This window comes from Aspergillus flavus, chromosome 4, assembly GCF_009017415.1.
Source record: "Aspergillus flavus chromosome 4, complete sequence".
NCBI classification, from domain to species: domain Eukaryota; kingdom Fungi; phylum Ascomycota; class Eurotiomycetes; order Eurotiales; family Aspergillaceae; genus Aspergillus; species Aspergillus flavus.
In genome coordinates, this window is record NC_092405.1 from 2,495,093 (window position 1) to 2,508,157 (window position 13,065).

Genomic DNA, 13,065 nt, shown 5'->3' on the forward strand with positions numbered 1-13,065 from the left:
TCAAGGCAAACAGCTAGGCAACCATGATGGGTCTGACGACGCCCATCGGATCAACGGATGAACCTGCATTGTTACCGTCCAGGTTAAAGATTACTCAGGCGATGACCAAGCTTGCAGCGTTTACATAATAGTTTCCCACCCGGGCAATGACCCCAAGCCAGGGTTTCGCCAGGTCATTGATATGCAAGTTGTTGGAACTGGTTGTTCATATTGCTCGGGGCACAGGCACCGTCTGCAAGTGTGTGATATCACTTCACAGTTACACGATACGCCACGACGAGAGACGATGACATTTAGACGCCAGCCGTACTGTTCTTAGAGGCCGAGAAAACAGGTTCGGTTTCAGGTGGGAGAACGATACTGCCAACCACCTGGCAGTGATCAGGGCACTGTTTCTTGTCGACCTCTCCAATCCGTGCTTATACCGTCTTTGCACCTTGTCTACTTTCAACCATGGCTGGGTACAATCTACTTCCGTTGGCGAAAGGAACAGGGCCAGATCCCCGGCTGCGGTCACTGTGAGCTATGGTCAGTTGATGCCTCGACCATTCAACCAGCAGTTTTCAATTAGTTCATAGTTTATGATGCTTTCATGGACGGACTGGCAGAGTGAAAGACAAGTAGAAAATACTATTGCATGTAGATCCTAGTGGTTCTAGGGCGAGGGTAAGCCATTGTAGCCTGCCAGCTGTTGTTGATGTTCGGCTGGATGGCGATCAAACGTCCCTTCTCGAATGATCTTTGAAGCCCCCCTCAGGGTGCATTTGGGGTTGCCTGAAACTAGCAATCTCGTAGGCAGACAAGTTCAGCTCACTGGTACTGAACTAGTTCAAGGCTAATGGGATCACCGGGAGATTGCGACCTGCGATTGGAACACTTTTAGTTTGTATTAGTCGATCCTACCGTGAAAATAGCATCATTCACGATATTGCTAGTTTATTGAAAACGATTTTAGCCCTGCGAGCTTTGAATGAGTCCTTTAAGTGTCACTGTAAGCAAAACCAGGCAATTGGTGGTCTAGTAGACGCAGATCAATAAGACATATGGGGTCACCAACTGTGTTACTGAGAAATACCCAGCTGAGCTTACGCTGAGACTGTCGCTGTTACAGGCTGGCATAGGATGAACATTTCCACGATGCTTCATCTCCCTAAAGCTGCAGAGTGGATTCACTTCTACGCCTTTGAAGTTATATTGTAAACAGGTTTGCCTCAGGCCAACGTCACGTGTCATCCCAATCGGGCAACTTTCCGTCTCTCTAAACATTTGGACTTGCATTTCTGCATCAGCCTCACCTTTCACATTCATAGTGTGGTTCCTCTTCTTTAGCTTGACAAACACTAGCATATACTCACATCACGACCTACTTCCTCTACATAGACAGTACGCAACGCGTTGACGGACGTGACCCCTCAACCATGTTGAACTGATAGTGGGGAAGGGACAACATTTCGAAGTCTCAGCTGTAACGTGTAGTTAATCGAGGTCGCGGACTGTCCTCATAATCCAAAACTTAAGTTGTGCTGTCCAAGACCATGTATAAAGGATATTGAGCAACATGCTAACCTCCCGTAGTAGACAAGCAAGCTTAAACTGCTACCATCGAACAACTGGCAAAGATGGAAACGCAAGCAACTCTCAACAGTATTCAGAAGGCCGTATGGGACGGCAGACTTCCCTTACAGATTAGACTTGCTCCATCAGAAAGTCGCATATACGACCAGACTGATCCGTATCTTGTAATTATTCTCTACCCTCTATATCTATAATGGTCAACTCCTCGGGGCAATGTTAATACGGCCTAGATCTCTTATCCCCGAATTTCATATCTGCCATCCCTCTTACCCAGATTAAGGGCCTTCTTCGCATCTTCTCTCATCGACCCCAGTTCCAATGCTCATGATGGATGGTTCTCCTTCGAAGGCGTCCCGCTTAAATGGCATCTCCCTATCGGTCTGCTATATGACCTCTATGCGGGCGCTGACCCAGCGTCCAAGGGGACAGCCGAGTCAGAAGACGCAGGCTGGGACATCGATGACCAAGACAATCCATTACCATGGCGTCTCGTCGTGCATTTCAGCGACTGGCCAGATGAGGAACTGGTCCGACTAGACGCAGAGGGGATGGTCATGAACGATGCGTTCATCAACAGCGTCAAAGAAGCGGATTTCCTGCGAAACGGGACCGCAAAGGGCATCATGAGTCTCTCCAAGGAGGATTCATCTGGGTTATGGAAGTCTGTACAGAATGGTACGATCACCCTCTCACCCCCTTCATCTCTCAGTCCCTCGTTCCCCCGTCCCGTCCCGTCCCGTCCCATCTCATGGCTATATCAATTGTCCGGGAAACAACAGCTAAACAAAGACAGTGGAACTCTCCTCTTTTCAACGAATTTCGAATATCCTCCTTCCCCCTCTCAATCAGCCGTTCCGTAACATCCCTATTCGCATATTCCTCCCCCTCCCTCCTGACTCTGGCTCCCCTTCTCTCAAAGTAGTTCAGTCCCCCGTCCCGCCGTTGATCCCTCCCTCCAGCGTGGCGGCTAGCCAATTGGCCCTTTCACGAAGTAGTATCACACCGCAGACGCAGACGATAGGTTCGGCTTTGCATTCGCTCCTACCGAACCTGTTTCCTAGTCGGAGGACGCCTGTGTTAGCGAAGCCCGTGCTCCATGGTGCCGCTGTGCCTATGTCAGCACCAGTCGAAGAGCTAGTCAGGAGTTCGGCGTACGGAGATGGTTGGTTGTATGTCGTTATACGGATGATGGGATGATTGGTTGCTATCCATGTATATACTAGATCCCCGGGATGGTTTTAGGATTATGAACTGTGGTCTAGTAGCCTTGGTTTTCGAAGAGCGACTGATTTGAATTTTATGATATTATCCCAAATTACTATATAGCCATGTAGTCGCCAGGATGGTTCCGTCCATATTATACATCAGAACCTTATAAAATGCAATCATGGGCCTTCGACCCGTACATTCACACAGTTCTTCTCGTTCGCTTCTAGACAAGCCATGAGACGGCCACAAATCTCGCCTCATTCGAGAACATTGACTTCCGTGATTCTTATATGTGCTTTTCAATGAGGAAGAGCAGAAGTATGAGAATATTACATACCATGAACTCAGAAGGTATATGGTACAGGAACAAAGACTGCGACCGTGCTATCTAGATATCATTTTCTCCTGACGCCTATCACTCAAATTCACTCCCGGTGCATGTCAAATAGTACTATAACCAAAGTTGACCTTGCTGTGGCCGGGTATCATAGATTACTAGTAAACTAAATCAAGATCATTACTCATTCAATAATCGTTATGACCTGGGTTGATGTTACAGAGCCCCATTGAGACCCTTCATCCTCCACCAGCGTTGAACCTCCTGTTTCATCATCGTCAGTTTCTGAGTCCGTCTCGATTTCGATTGGTGTTGGCATGGCTGTTGTTGACTGGTTATCATCGACGGAAAGCTGTAAGTTACCCATCTCATCGAACCAAAGTGCACCCATTGGATGCTTCTTCGCAATATCTAGAGGTGTTTTACCCTTTTCAGTTTCATTGTCGCTAACTGTACTGCTGGGTATTTTGATGGTCAAGTCTGCACCTGCAACAAGCAGAGCTCGGAAAATGGAGTCACGTCCCCTCTCGGCAGCTAGATGTAAAGGTGTCTTGCCTTCCGTTGTTTTGCAGTTTACGGAAGCACCGTGTTTGATAAGAAAAGACACCAGTGATGGCCTCGGAATTGCGGACATCGTCGCAAGATGGAGGGCCGTTTCACCCGTCGGAGACTCTGCGGCTGCATCAAGTTGTGCGCCGTGGGAAAGCAGAAGTTCAATATACTCTGATGTTTTATCAAACTCAATATCTGGAGCGCCAGTTCCTACAAACACAGTTTGATGTAAAGGCGTCCAACCATTAGTGTTGAGTACGTCAACTTCTAGGCCCCCTTGCAAGAGCATGTTCAGAATATCCAAGGAGTCCTGAGTAGACGGCGGTGTGATATGCAGAAGAGTCTCCCCTTTACTCGTTTCGATATCAACTTTTGCGCCTTTCTCCACGAGGAAGAAGAACATTTTTTTATTTCCGCTCATGGCTGCACATTGTAAGGGCGTGTAACCTTGAGACGTTCGAGCTTCAATGTTGGCACCTTGTCCCAGAAGATGAGCAGCAACGGCGGTACTCGAAGCTCTTCTCGCCTGTCCATGCAGCAAGGCTTCTCCGTTATTATCCCAAGCGTTTATATCTGCACCACTGATGAGCAATAAATCGAATATAACCCAATTACCCTGCGAAGCTGCTATATGGGATGGCCTGGAACCAAACGGCGAGCAAGCCTCAACCTTTGCACCACGCTCAAGTAGTAATGAAAGTGCCTCGCGATTGTCCGTTTTGGCGGCCAACTGGAGAGGGTTTAGACCTTGTTTGTTAAATACGTCGGTGCTTGCGCCTCTCTCCAGCAGAAAGAGAATAATTCGTATCCGCCTTTGCTCTACAGCGACATGGAGCATACTATTTCCGGTAGTCGCATTTTGAGCGTCCATATCAGACCTGCTTTTAATTAATAGGGGGACGGTAGATTCGTCGTACGCCGTTCCAACAGCCATCTGAAGAGCAGTAAGGCCTTGCCGATTTGCAGTTCTAGAGTTGGCACGCCGCATGAGTAAAAGTCTCATGATTCTCCGTTGTCCTTGCTCTGCTGCTAGGTGTATTGCAGTACTGCCATCTCTGCAGGTAGCATTGATGTTGGCTTTGTTGTCCAGCAGCAGCTCGACCATCTCTTCGTGCCCACGATGAGCTGCACAGTGTAGTGGGGTGATACCCATGCAGTTCTCTTGGGCATTCACATCTGCTCCCTTTTCGATTGTTCGTTGTGCTTTCCCGACAATGCCAAAAAAAGCTAGCACATGAAGTGCAGTCCAATCTGGGAAGTATCCCCCCAACCCAAGCTGTGCAGGGATTCTCATTTCTTCCAAAGCATGATTGTCCGTAACTGGAGGGCGTCTCCAACAGAGCTTATTGAGGAATGCTCCGATGAGAACCTGAGTAGTCTGTTCTTCTTCCGCTTCACGGGCATGGTGTCCCCAGTTTGCAGCAGCGTAACTAACGAGACTGCCACTCGAGTTACGAGGCGTGCTGCCATAATTGATATAGCAGTCATCCACGACTTCGTCGGAAGTAATAACAGTCAGACATGTTTCCGCAATATGCTTCCTGGCCGTCGGGAAGAAGACCCTAGCAGCGGCCCCGGTGAGGTATTCCTTAGCAGTCCTGTGGACAAGGTGAACAGTGGCTGTCATTGGATCAACTGTTAGAAGCCCGGAAGTTTCAACATGGAGTATATGCTCAAAAGAGGACGGCTCCTTTTGGGCAGCACCGTTCTGGGGTTCGAAGAAGACGGCAGACTTCAACTCAGTGACGGTGAGTGGCCGATGTGCGTATAAGGTCCAAAATATACAACGACTTGCGTACAGATTCTGACTTGCAAGTTGCTTCATGGATTCGGCGTACGAATCATTCAAACTATCGGGCAGATGTAGAAGAGTCCTCTGTAGGATGCTTGCATCCTTGCAGCGAGTCAACAAATCCATGTGCAATCTTGCTAAGAGAAATCTAAAGTAAAGCCATCGTTAGCTAAGCCATATCAGAAGATTGAGGCGCGTGGAATGAGAGGTAAGAGCTAACATACAAACCATAAGATTTGTCCACAACCTGCTGGGTGACAGCTTCCCTGATCATGTACTCTGGCGGATATTGCTGCAAAAGAGATAAGAGTTCAGGTTCCTGGTCGATTTTCGAGTTAATGTAAGCTGTAAGGTCTCTTCGGGATGCTATGACTGGTATAGAGTCATTCTTATCGGCGCATCTTTGGTCACGTAAAGTGAACAGCAAGTGTGCATGCTCGGGTAGCTTCTGTAACCGTGTGATAACTCGGTCCTTCTCCGGCAGCAGATCAAGTCCGTCAACAATAAGATACACTTTGGAGAAGTGATTGATTTCGGTTTTGATTGCATTATGAAAGGACTTAGCGGATGCTCTCCCCTCGATAAAGGCCTCGGACCGGTACAAGGCAGCGGTAGTATGGGTAGCGAACCCTTTCCGATACACAAGTTGAGCGAGGATGTTAGATAGCATACTGAGCGATGAGGCCTCTTCATCCCTTTCATCTTGACAGAAGAAAAAGACAACGGCCACATCGGGAGTGATGAAAGTGTTTCGCAAATTTTCAATAATGGCAGAACTGCAATCTCCTATCAGTCTTGAGCGAGATCCGGGCTGACTTTATACTCACGAAAGAAATGTTTTTCCAACTCCGGCTATAAGAAATATTAGTCTCAATTTTTCATTGTTGTCGAGTAAATTCACATACCTGGTCCAATGCAGTATAACGATCTCCGTCGTCCAAATAACCAATCCTTGTACTTTTCATCGTGGAAAACCCATTTGCAGGTGTCTTTCTGTCGCCTATGGCACATGTTGCTTAGGTCGATGAAATTCTTTGAGGTCACTGGGGCCGTGGTATTATGGAAGTCCTCTTCGCTTGTGAATTTTGGGGTGGAGCCTATGAAGATTCATGTTCAGCGCACAGAAAGACTTCTGCAGAGTTTGGATTCGCCTACTGAGTTCCAAGTCTCGGCATTCCCGAATACTATTTCGTAGCTGCTGTTCGCTAAAATTCTTCTCACTGGGCCACTGTTAGCATGATTTCCATTGAATTGGGTTCGCGGTGTTCGAGATGGTCAGCATACTGGGATTCAGGTTGCATGAGCACGAGGAAAGCAACTTTATACAGCTCCAGTCGTGGTAGAAAGGTTCGTTCGATAAGGCCTTTTCTGAACATCCGGCTGCTCACACCTCCAGGCTGAAAGCTTGCTTCCATAGTTCTTGCTGTTGACTCGAAAGCACCCAGAATTTCCTCGATAATATTCAGGCGCGCTGGTGCGACGACCCATTTTTCCTCGGCCCAGCTTAACTGCTCCCTGATTTGATAGAGAAGGTTGAGGATTTCACATAGCATCAATGTAACCTTTTGCAGCGCTTCCTGCGATTCTTGCTTAGTACCAAACGAGCGTGTGATGGCTATGACCGATCGGGCAGTCTGCGTGAGCCGTTCACGAATCGCAGCAGCTTCGACCATCGTTAACGATGGACAAGCGAACGACCAAAAACCTTCTCTGCCAACAAGCCCCTAAGCAGAAAGATAGGTACCACGATAAAAGATCAACAATCTGGACGCAGGTACCACATTGAGGTAAAGGGGTGTCGCCTTTTTCAGGAGAGACCGGCAAAGGATTGGCCTTTGAGTCAGTCCTTAAACACTGAGGTTCTCACGCAAGCCGCTCAAAAGGTCGAAGTACGGAGGAGCTAACAAAGAGTGGATTAAGTCTGCGGGGGACACATCATCATGGAATCTTTGCTCACATGGCCATGGCGCGTTTCCAGCGTGGGTACTCCCGCATGGGATCGTCCAGGAACTTAGGAGCTGGGCGACTAACTCAGCGTTAATCCAACAGATACTGGATAATGTGGGCCATGGTCAACTAGAATTAGGAACTGAGACCTCTTGACAAGCCAGAAAGTTGGTTCCTGGGCGCCAACATCACACGAGCGGGGCAAGATAATTGACTGCGTGTAAGCGCCGGGAAAAGGAAATATGAGATGGTTGGTCGAGTGAGTGGATGCTCATCTGTCGCTGGACCGGGGGGTCAGGGGATCAGGATTCCAATCCCCGCCCGACTTTAAGCGCTGAGGCGGGGGTCAACTTGGCTCTCGCGTGACGCTCGGCTGCCATTGCATGGATACTTGGACCCATTTCCTCCTTTGAAGGGCTTATCATGGTTGCAACCCAATAGGCGACCGAGTGATGGTGCCATTCGTGATCTGACCAGCAGCAAAAGGCCATGACATGATCAGCTTCCAATCTCCACCCAGCAATAACCCCGAGAAAAGGATAACGGCGCGTAATCACGCGCTGGACTCACTGTGCTCAGAAACTAGTATGGAAGCCTTTCGTTATTATTACGTTCTCGCTCCTCCCTTGTCTTTTCCCCTTTTCTGCGGGCGCAGGCAAAGAACGCTGCGTTCACCTATAGCCTAACTCTGTTCGTTATCATTATGATCAGGATAGTCTCAATCTGAAGCTATGAGACTTGTCTTATTTCGGTCAAAGCGGTGTAGTATAGTAGCATAACTATATTTTGGGAAACTAAGATACACGTATTGCCTGTACAGCTCACAATTATCCAGACTTTCCTACGATAGGGGAAGAGGGCGTGAGCCTGCTCCTACGCCCAGGGTTCATATGTTCTAATCCAGTTACGACAGCAGTCCTCAACAAAGCCAAACAAGGGATTGGACGTCAAGAGAAACGAGGGCGAAACGATGCTCGTCCTTCAAAGCCAGATCAGAAATCTTCAACAGACAAAGGCAATATGGCACAAGAGAAGGACACGGAAGTAGCAAGAGAATGGGGGGGTGGGGAATGAAAGAGAAAAAAGAAGACAAAGGAAACTCGTCTCACGCGTCGTATATTGTCAGGGGTTACGTGTAAGAAAATGCATAATCATAATCATCAAAAGGTCATCTGCGCTGAAGGGGCATGTTGAATGGGTATCTCTCAAGAGAAAAAGAAAGAAAACAAAGTAAAAGGAATAGGCCATATTTAAATCATATTGCCATTCATGTTCACAGAGGCTCCACGTTTCAGAGCCTTCGCAAGCATGAGTTCTCGCATCCAGTCAATACGTTCATCTCGGGTCTTCACGGCAAAGTGGTGACTCTTGCCACTGTGCAAAAATAGAGCCTTCTTATCAACAGTATTGCCGCTCCCAGATGCTGGAATCAAAGAGAACCCAAAGGCTGAGTCTGTAAGGCCATCGGGTTTGCGTTTAAGCACGGTCTTTTTGAATGCGGCAGTCAACTTGGAGTTGGAGGCTAACGATGAGCAAGCAACGGCGTAGTCATCCACATCAATGTACTCCAGGGCTTTGGAACGGCGATGAGCCGACTCTTCGTCTGTATGCATCGCCAGTTGTGTTCCTTGGAGAGTAAAGTGATGGTCCTCCCACTCGTGGCGCAGGAGACGAGTCGTCTTTCGTTTCTTCATCCATCCGCTGTGGGTGACATCGTTGGGGGACCGTCTACCAGGCGAAAGGAGATTTCTCCGTTCCCATGCCTTTTGCAAGTCTTCCGGTGTGTCAATCGGATTAACTGCGCGGCGCTCATCGAGGGGTTTCAAGGTCGGAATAATGTTATGGGAGCTCTCTCTGCGACGTCCTCCCCCCTGACTGGAAGAAGGCCGGCGAATGGGATCAGCAAGGACATGGCGGTTTGAACCAAAGCGCATGTTTGGAGGGACGGATTGAGATTCCTCCCTTGGAACTAGGCCGATCGGGAAAGCAGTCATAGGGGCATCCGCTTCAGACACCGGAGTCTCCTGGCCATAATGTGGATCGACGCGGTAAAAATCACCAGGGGATGAGTCTACGCCATAAGCATACTTCTGCCCTCGAGGTATGGCTGTCGGGTAGTCATCATCATAGTAAGGCTTCTTGCGCACCACAGAAGGTATGGCAGTCCGCTGAGATGATAGGTTTGGGGTAAAGTCCAAGTCATCATCGTCCGGGGTAGCAGGGATCTGCAGTTTTGGTAGGTTTCGGAGGTTCTCAGTGAGAGGATTGCCCTTGACTGATGCCGGAGACTCGGATTCTGGCGAAGGAAGCACTTCTTTTGGTGGAGTCCCCGGTTCATTCACCGGCTGCAATTTGTTTAATTGCTGGAAACTCAAAAAGTTTCGAACATTTTCCTGTGGGTCCCTAGGCTGGACCTCCCTAAGCTTCTCCTTTGATAACGGGAAGCCGGATTTATCAATAGGCCCCATCACATCAGATGAAGCAACTAATGACGGGGTGATCTCCGATCCGGGTGTTTTGATCAGATTAGGGGCTGTTGCAGGATTACCTGGGTCCCCCATCAGAACAAATCTGCCATTCAAAGTGCCAATTGGCAAGTCTTTTGCCATTTGAGCGAGCCTCGCCTGCTGTTTCTGCCATTTTCGGCAGTTCTCGCCCTTGGAGCAGCTGTGAAGCTTTGGCAACACTTCCTCAATCGCGACGATCGAAACTGGCTCGCCTGGACGGTCCTCTTGTACTTTGTAGGACTGGTCATTGTCTCGGTGTCGACGTCCCCGGCTACTGTTGTTCTTTCTTCTCGACCCGTCATCATCCGTAGCCCGGTTTGATTGGCATTCGCTTGACAATGTAGAAGCAGTGAAAGGAGTTGGAGGTGCCTCTCGGGCATAGGAATCATTCTGAGCAGCCCGCGCCCCGGCACTAGCGGAGTTGCGAAGATTTTGAATAGCACCCATCAGCATGCGTCGCTTTCCAAAAGATTGGATACCCAATTCTTTTAGATCTTGAGTCTGAAGTTCGAGTAGAATAAATCCCGAGATATCGTTCGTGAAGAACGTTTGGATGATGCTGTCGTCAAACCTGTTGATCTGCAGCCATCTGGAGACGTCGTCTGGTGTCCACCGGGGAGCGTCGAACTCATTGGGGGCAAGGTCCTGCCCAATGAAAGAATGTCGTTGTGTCTGAGGTTGTACCTGAGGTTGCATTTGAAGTTGCATCTGGGGTGGCATCTGAGGACGTTGGTGAGGTTGTTGGTGAGGTTGTTGGTGAGGTTGTTGGTGAGGTTGTTGGTGAGGTTGTGAAGTATAGGGGAGGCCGTTAGGGACGGGTGTGTCGTGCCTCACCGGGTCCAGCTTTGAAGCCGACTGATGAAAAGGGAGCATGGCGCTAGGCGGACGGGTTGCCAAGTGTATGGTCCCCGTTTCCATATCAGTCAAATCATTATACTCCGAGGAGTCCATAGATGATCTGAACAAGTGCGGTCCATTTGGACCCCTCACTGCCTTTTCGTCAATATGGAAGTCGAACAAGGTCAGGCCAGTAGTGTCAGGTGTAGTAGCTTCGTCTGGCGTGGAGGCAGTCGAAATACTCCCAGTGCCGAACTATCGTCCGATAGTGTTAGTTGCGTTTATCTAACCCCGATATGAACATAAACTTACTGAAGCAACACTTGTAAAAGGCGAATATTCGGGATATGATGATGAATCGTCGTTATCATAATCCTCCATTATGTCCGTTGACGCAGAGAGCGGTCGAGCGACAGGTGTTCTGGGAGAGTAGAGGGACAGCTCCTCGGCTTTATGCAGTCCAGAAAAGGACGCATCATATGCATATTGAGTCGCCTGTTTTATGGTTAGCTGGTGTCTCTATATGTTTGAAGCCCGAGAGGTCCAACCATCGCCACGCTGATCTCGGTTGCCCAAAGGGCAGCAAGACCTATTATGCTGGGAAAATGAAGGAGGCAACCTTTTGAAGCAGTTGACTAACTCATAAGAAAAAATAAGGATAGCGAAATATGAGGATGTATATACAAAAATCCCCGCGTGGTAGAGGTTTGGAGTGCATAGGTGGGAACGGGCAGATTGGGGGGGTGGTTGAAGTGTTTATGTACAGTACAACCACCCCTCATGCAGGAGTTAGCCGACAGTATTCACACTGGGCGACTATCCTACAGAGAATTAGTCCACAGGATTTTCCCCCATGGCTAAATCGAACGAATTGGACGTGCAGGCTGGCCAGCGGTCAAGAAGTTTGGCGCCAGCGGTAAGCCCGTTGTGATGAGAGCGGTGGTTGGCACATCAGGTCCGGACTAAAACCTACGGTCAGATCACCTAATGAGCGGAGAAACCCACTCGAACGAACTTTACAACAGGTAGAAGTCCTGTTTTGGGCAAGGTGATTGATTGTACGAGATGCAGAAGTGGTCGCGGGCCCGCGGGCGATGGCGGCCTGTGAGAGGTCAGTGTTTAGCGCTACTGCTGTGACGACTTTCTCGGCACACCTCAACAGGCTGTGATTCATTTGACCAAAAACTCTACGCGCCCAGTGAGTTGCATGTTTCACCATTGACTAGTGTTAGATGCTGTCTCAGGATCGCTCTCCTAGGCTGAGAGGGAAAATCCCTTGTGATAGGGCAGTTACTCACCAACAACAAAGACGAGTCGATTGTTTCGGGCAGCCTGTTGGCCAGAAATATAAAATATTGGCCAACCCTCATTAACTTGCAACATGATCTACCATACCAAGCTAACTATGGATTACTCGAGATTTTCCCTCTCTTAATCCCTTCGAATCCCTTCGTTAGTGTTAGTTTGCGCCCATTAGGGCGGTTAAGTACTCAGATGGGTGTCTCTGCAGCCAAGTTTACTCGCTGAGGGGGGCTTAGGGCAACCGAGATCTTGTGATGAATGTACAAAGGTGTATACGTAAGTAAATGCCAGTGTGGTTGCTTAAGTATCGAACCGCTAAAGTTGCCGCTCTGTTTGAACTTGAAAAAATAGACCGGGGTGGCTGGTAATCGCTAATGCATCTGTCACAATTGTGATTGAAAAGACCCGGGGTTACTGTAGCAGCGAGAGCACTGTCACTCTAGATGTCATCTGACCAATAACGAAGCGAAGGAGCCAAGACGAAAAGTACTCCTCGGCTCCAGGTCCAATTTCGATTTACTCTCTCCTTCCATACTGGAAATTCTCGGTCTGTCTCCCTCTAGTCGGTTGAGATATTTTCAAATCCCCCAGATCCTTCGCACACTTCCAGAAGACTCTGTGTATCTGCTCTGGGTTAGCAGACCTCAAAGTTCTACAGGTGGCATGTTTTGAATGAAGATGTGGTTTGACGACAACACAAAGAGTCTTGCATTGACTGCGCAGAGAGTTCGGCCAATGCTTGCCCATGAAGAAGCTAGAATAACTAAGGACATATGCTATAGCTAGTAGTCAGTGTTAGCATAACTTGCGTCTACCGTGTGCATTGATTGAACTCGATCGAAGGGTACTAGTAAGTTCTAAAGTAGATCTCAATTCTTGTCAATCTCTTTAAATCCAAATCCGTTTCGGGTGCTACCTCATAGGGTCTACATATGAGCGCTCTGGGAGTTCTTATCGGAGTAGAAGATAGGGGTGATAGAAGGGAAGTTTGTCTAGTGGAGGTGGGG

At 48.6% G+C, this 13,065-nt stretch overlaps 3 protein-coding genes across 3 annotated transcripts; 1 reads left to right on the forward strand and 2 right to left on the reverse strand.

Annotated features, from left to right (window-relative positions):
• Nucleotides 1-1,278: 1,278 nt before the first annotated feature.
• Nucleotides 1,279-10,709, reverse strand: F9C07_2283584 (NACHT and ankyrin domain protein). Its single transcript, XM_071510642.1, has 9 exons — nucleotides 6,750-10,709; nucleotides 6,621-6,685; nucleotides 6,371-6,562; nucleotides 6,293-6,317; nucleotides 5,690-6,241; nucleotides 2,369-5,613; nucleotides 1,806-2,250; nucleotides 1,576-1,739; nucleotides 1,279-1,517 (listed from the first exon to the last, which is right to left on the reverse strand). Exons 1-6 carry the CDS (start codon nucleotides 7,136-7,138, stop codon nucleotides 3,306-3,308), a joined length of 3,531 nt encoding a protein of 1,176 aa, XP_071366480.1. The 5' UTR covers nucleotides 7,139-10,709; the 3' UTR covers nucleotides 1,279-1,517; nucleotides 1,576-1,739; nucleotides 1,806-2,250; nucleotides 2,369-3,305.
• On the forward strand, nucleotides 1,620-2,772 carry F9C07_4075 (putative autophagy protein Apg5; the record flags this gene model as incomplete). Its single annotated transcript, XM_041292035.1, has 3 exons — nucleotides 1,620-1,739; nucleotides 1,806-2,250; nucleotides 2,369-2,772. The coding sequence occupies 3 exons, from the start codon at nucleotides 1,620-1,622 to the stop codon at nucleotides 2,770-2,772; spliced, it is 969 nt and encodes a 322-aa protein (XP_041146333.1).
• hamI lies at nucleotides 8,663-10,639 on the reverse strand (the record flags this gene model as incomplete). The annotated part of the gene is made up of 1 exon (XM_041292052.2): nucleotides 8,663-10,639. One exon carries the CDS (start codon nucleotides 10,637-10,639, stop codon nucleotides 8,663-8,665), a length of 1,977 nt encoding a protein of 658 aa, XP_041146335.2.
• Nucleotides 10,710-13,065: the final 2,356 nt, after the last annotated feature.

Coding starts and splice junctions, on each gene's coding strand:
- F9C07_2283584 (XM_071510642.1), bottom strand. CDS start 7,138: ATGGTCGAAGCTGCTGCGATTCGTGAACGGCTCACGCAGACTGCCCGA. Junction 6,686..6,749: donor CTCATGCAACCTGAATCCCA/GTATGCTGACCA, acceptor ACAGTGGCCCAG/TGAGAAGAATTTTAGCGAAC. Junction 6,318..6,370: donor GTTATACTGCATTGGACCAG/GTATGTGAATTT, acceptor TATTTCTTATAG/CCGGAGTTGGAAAAACATTT.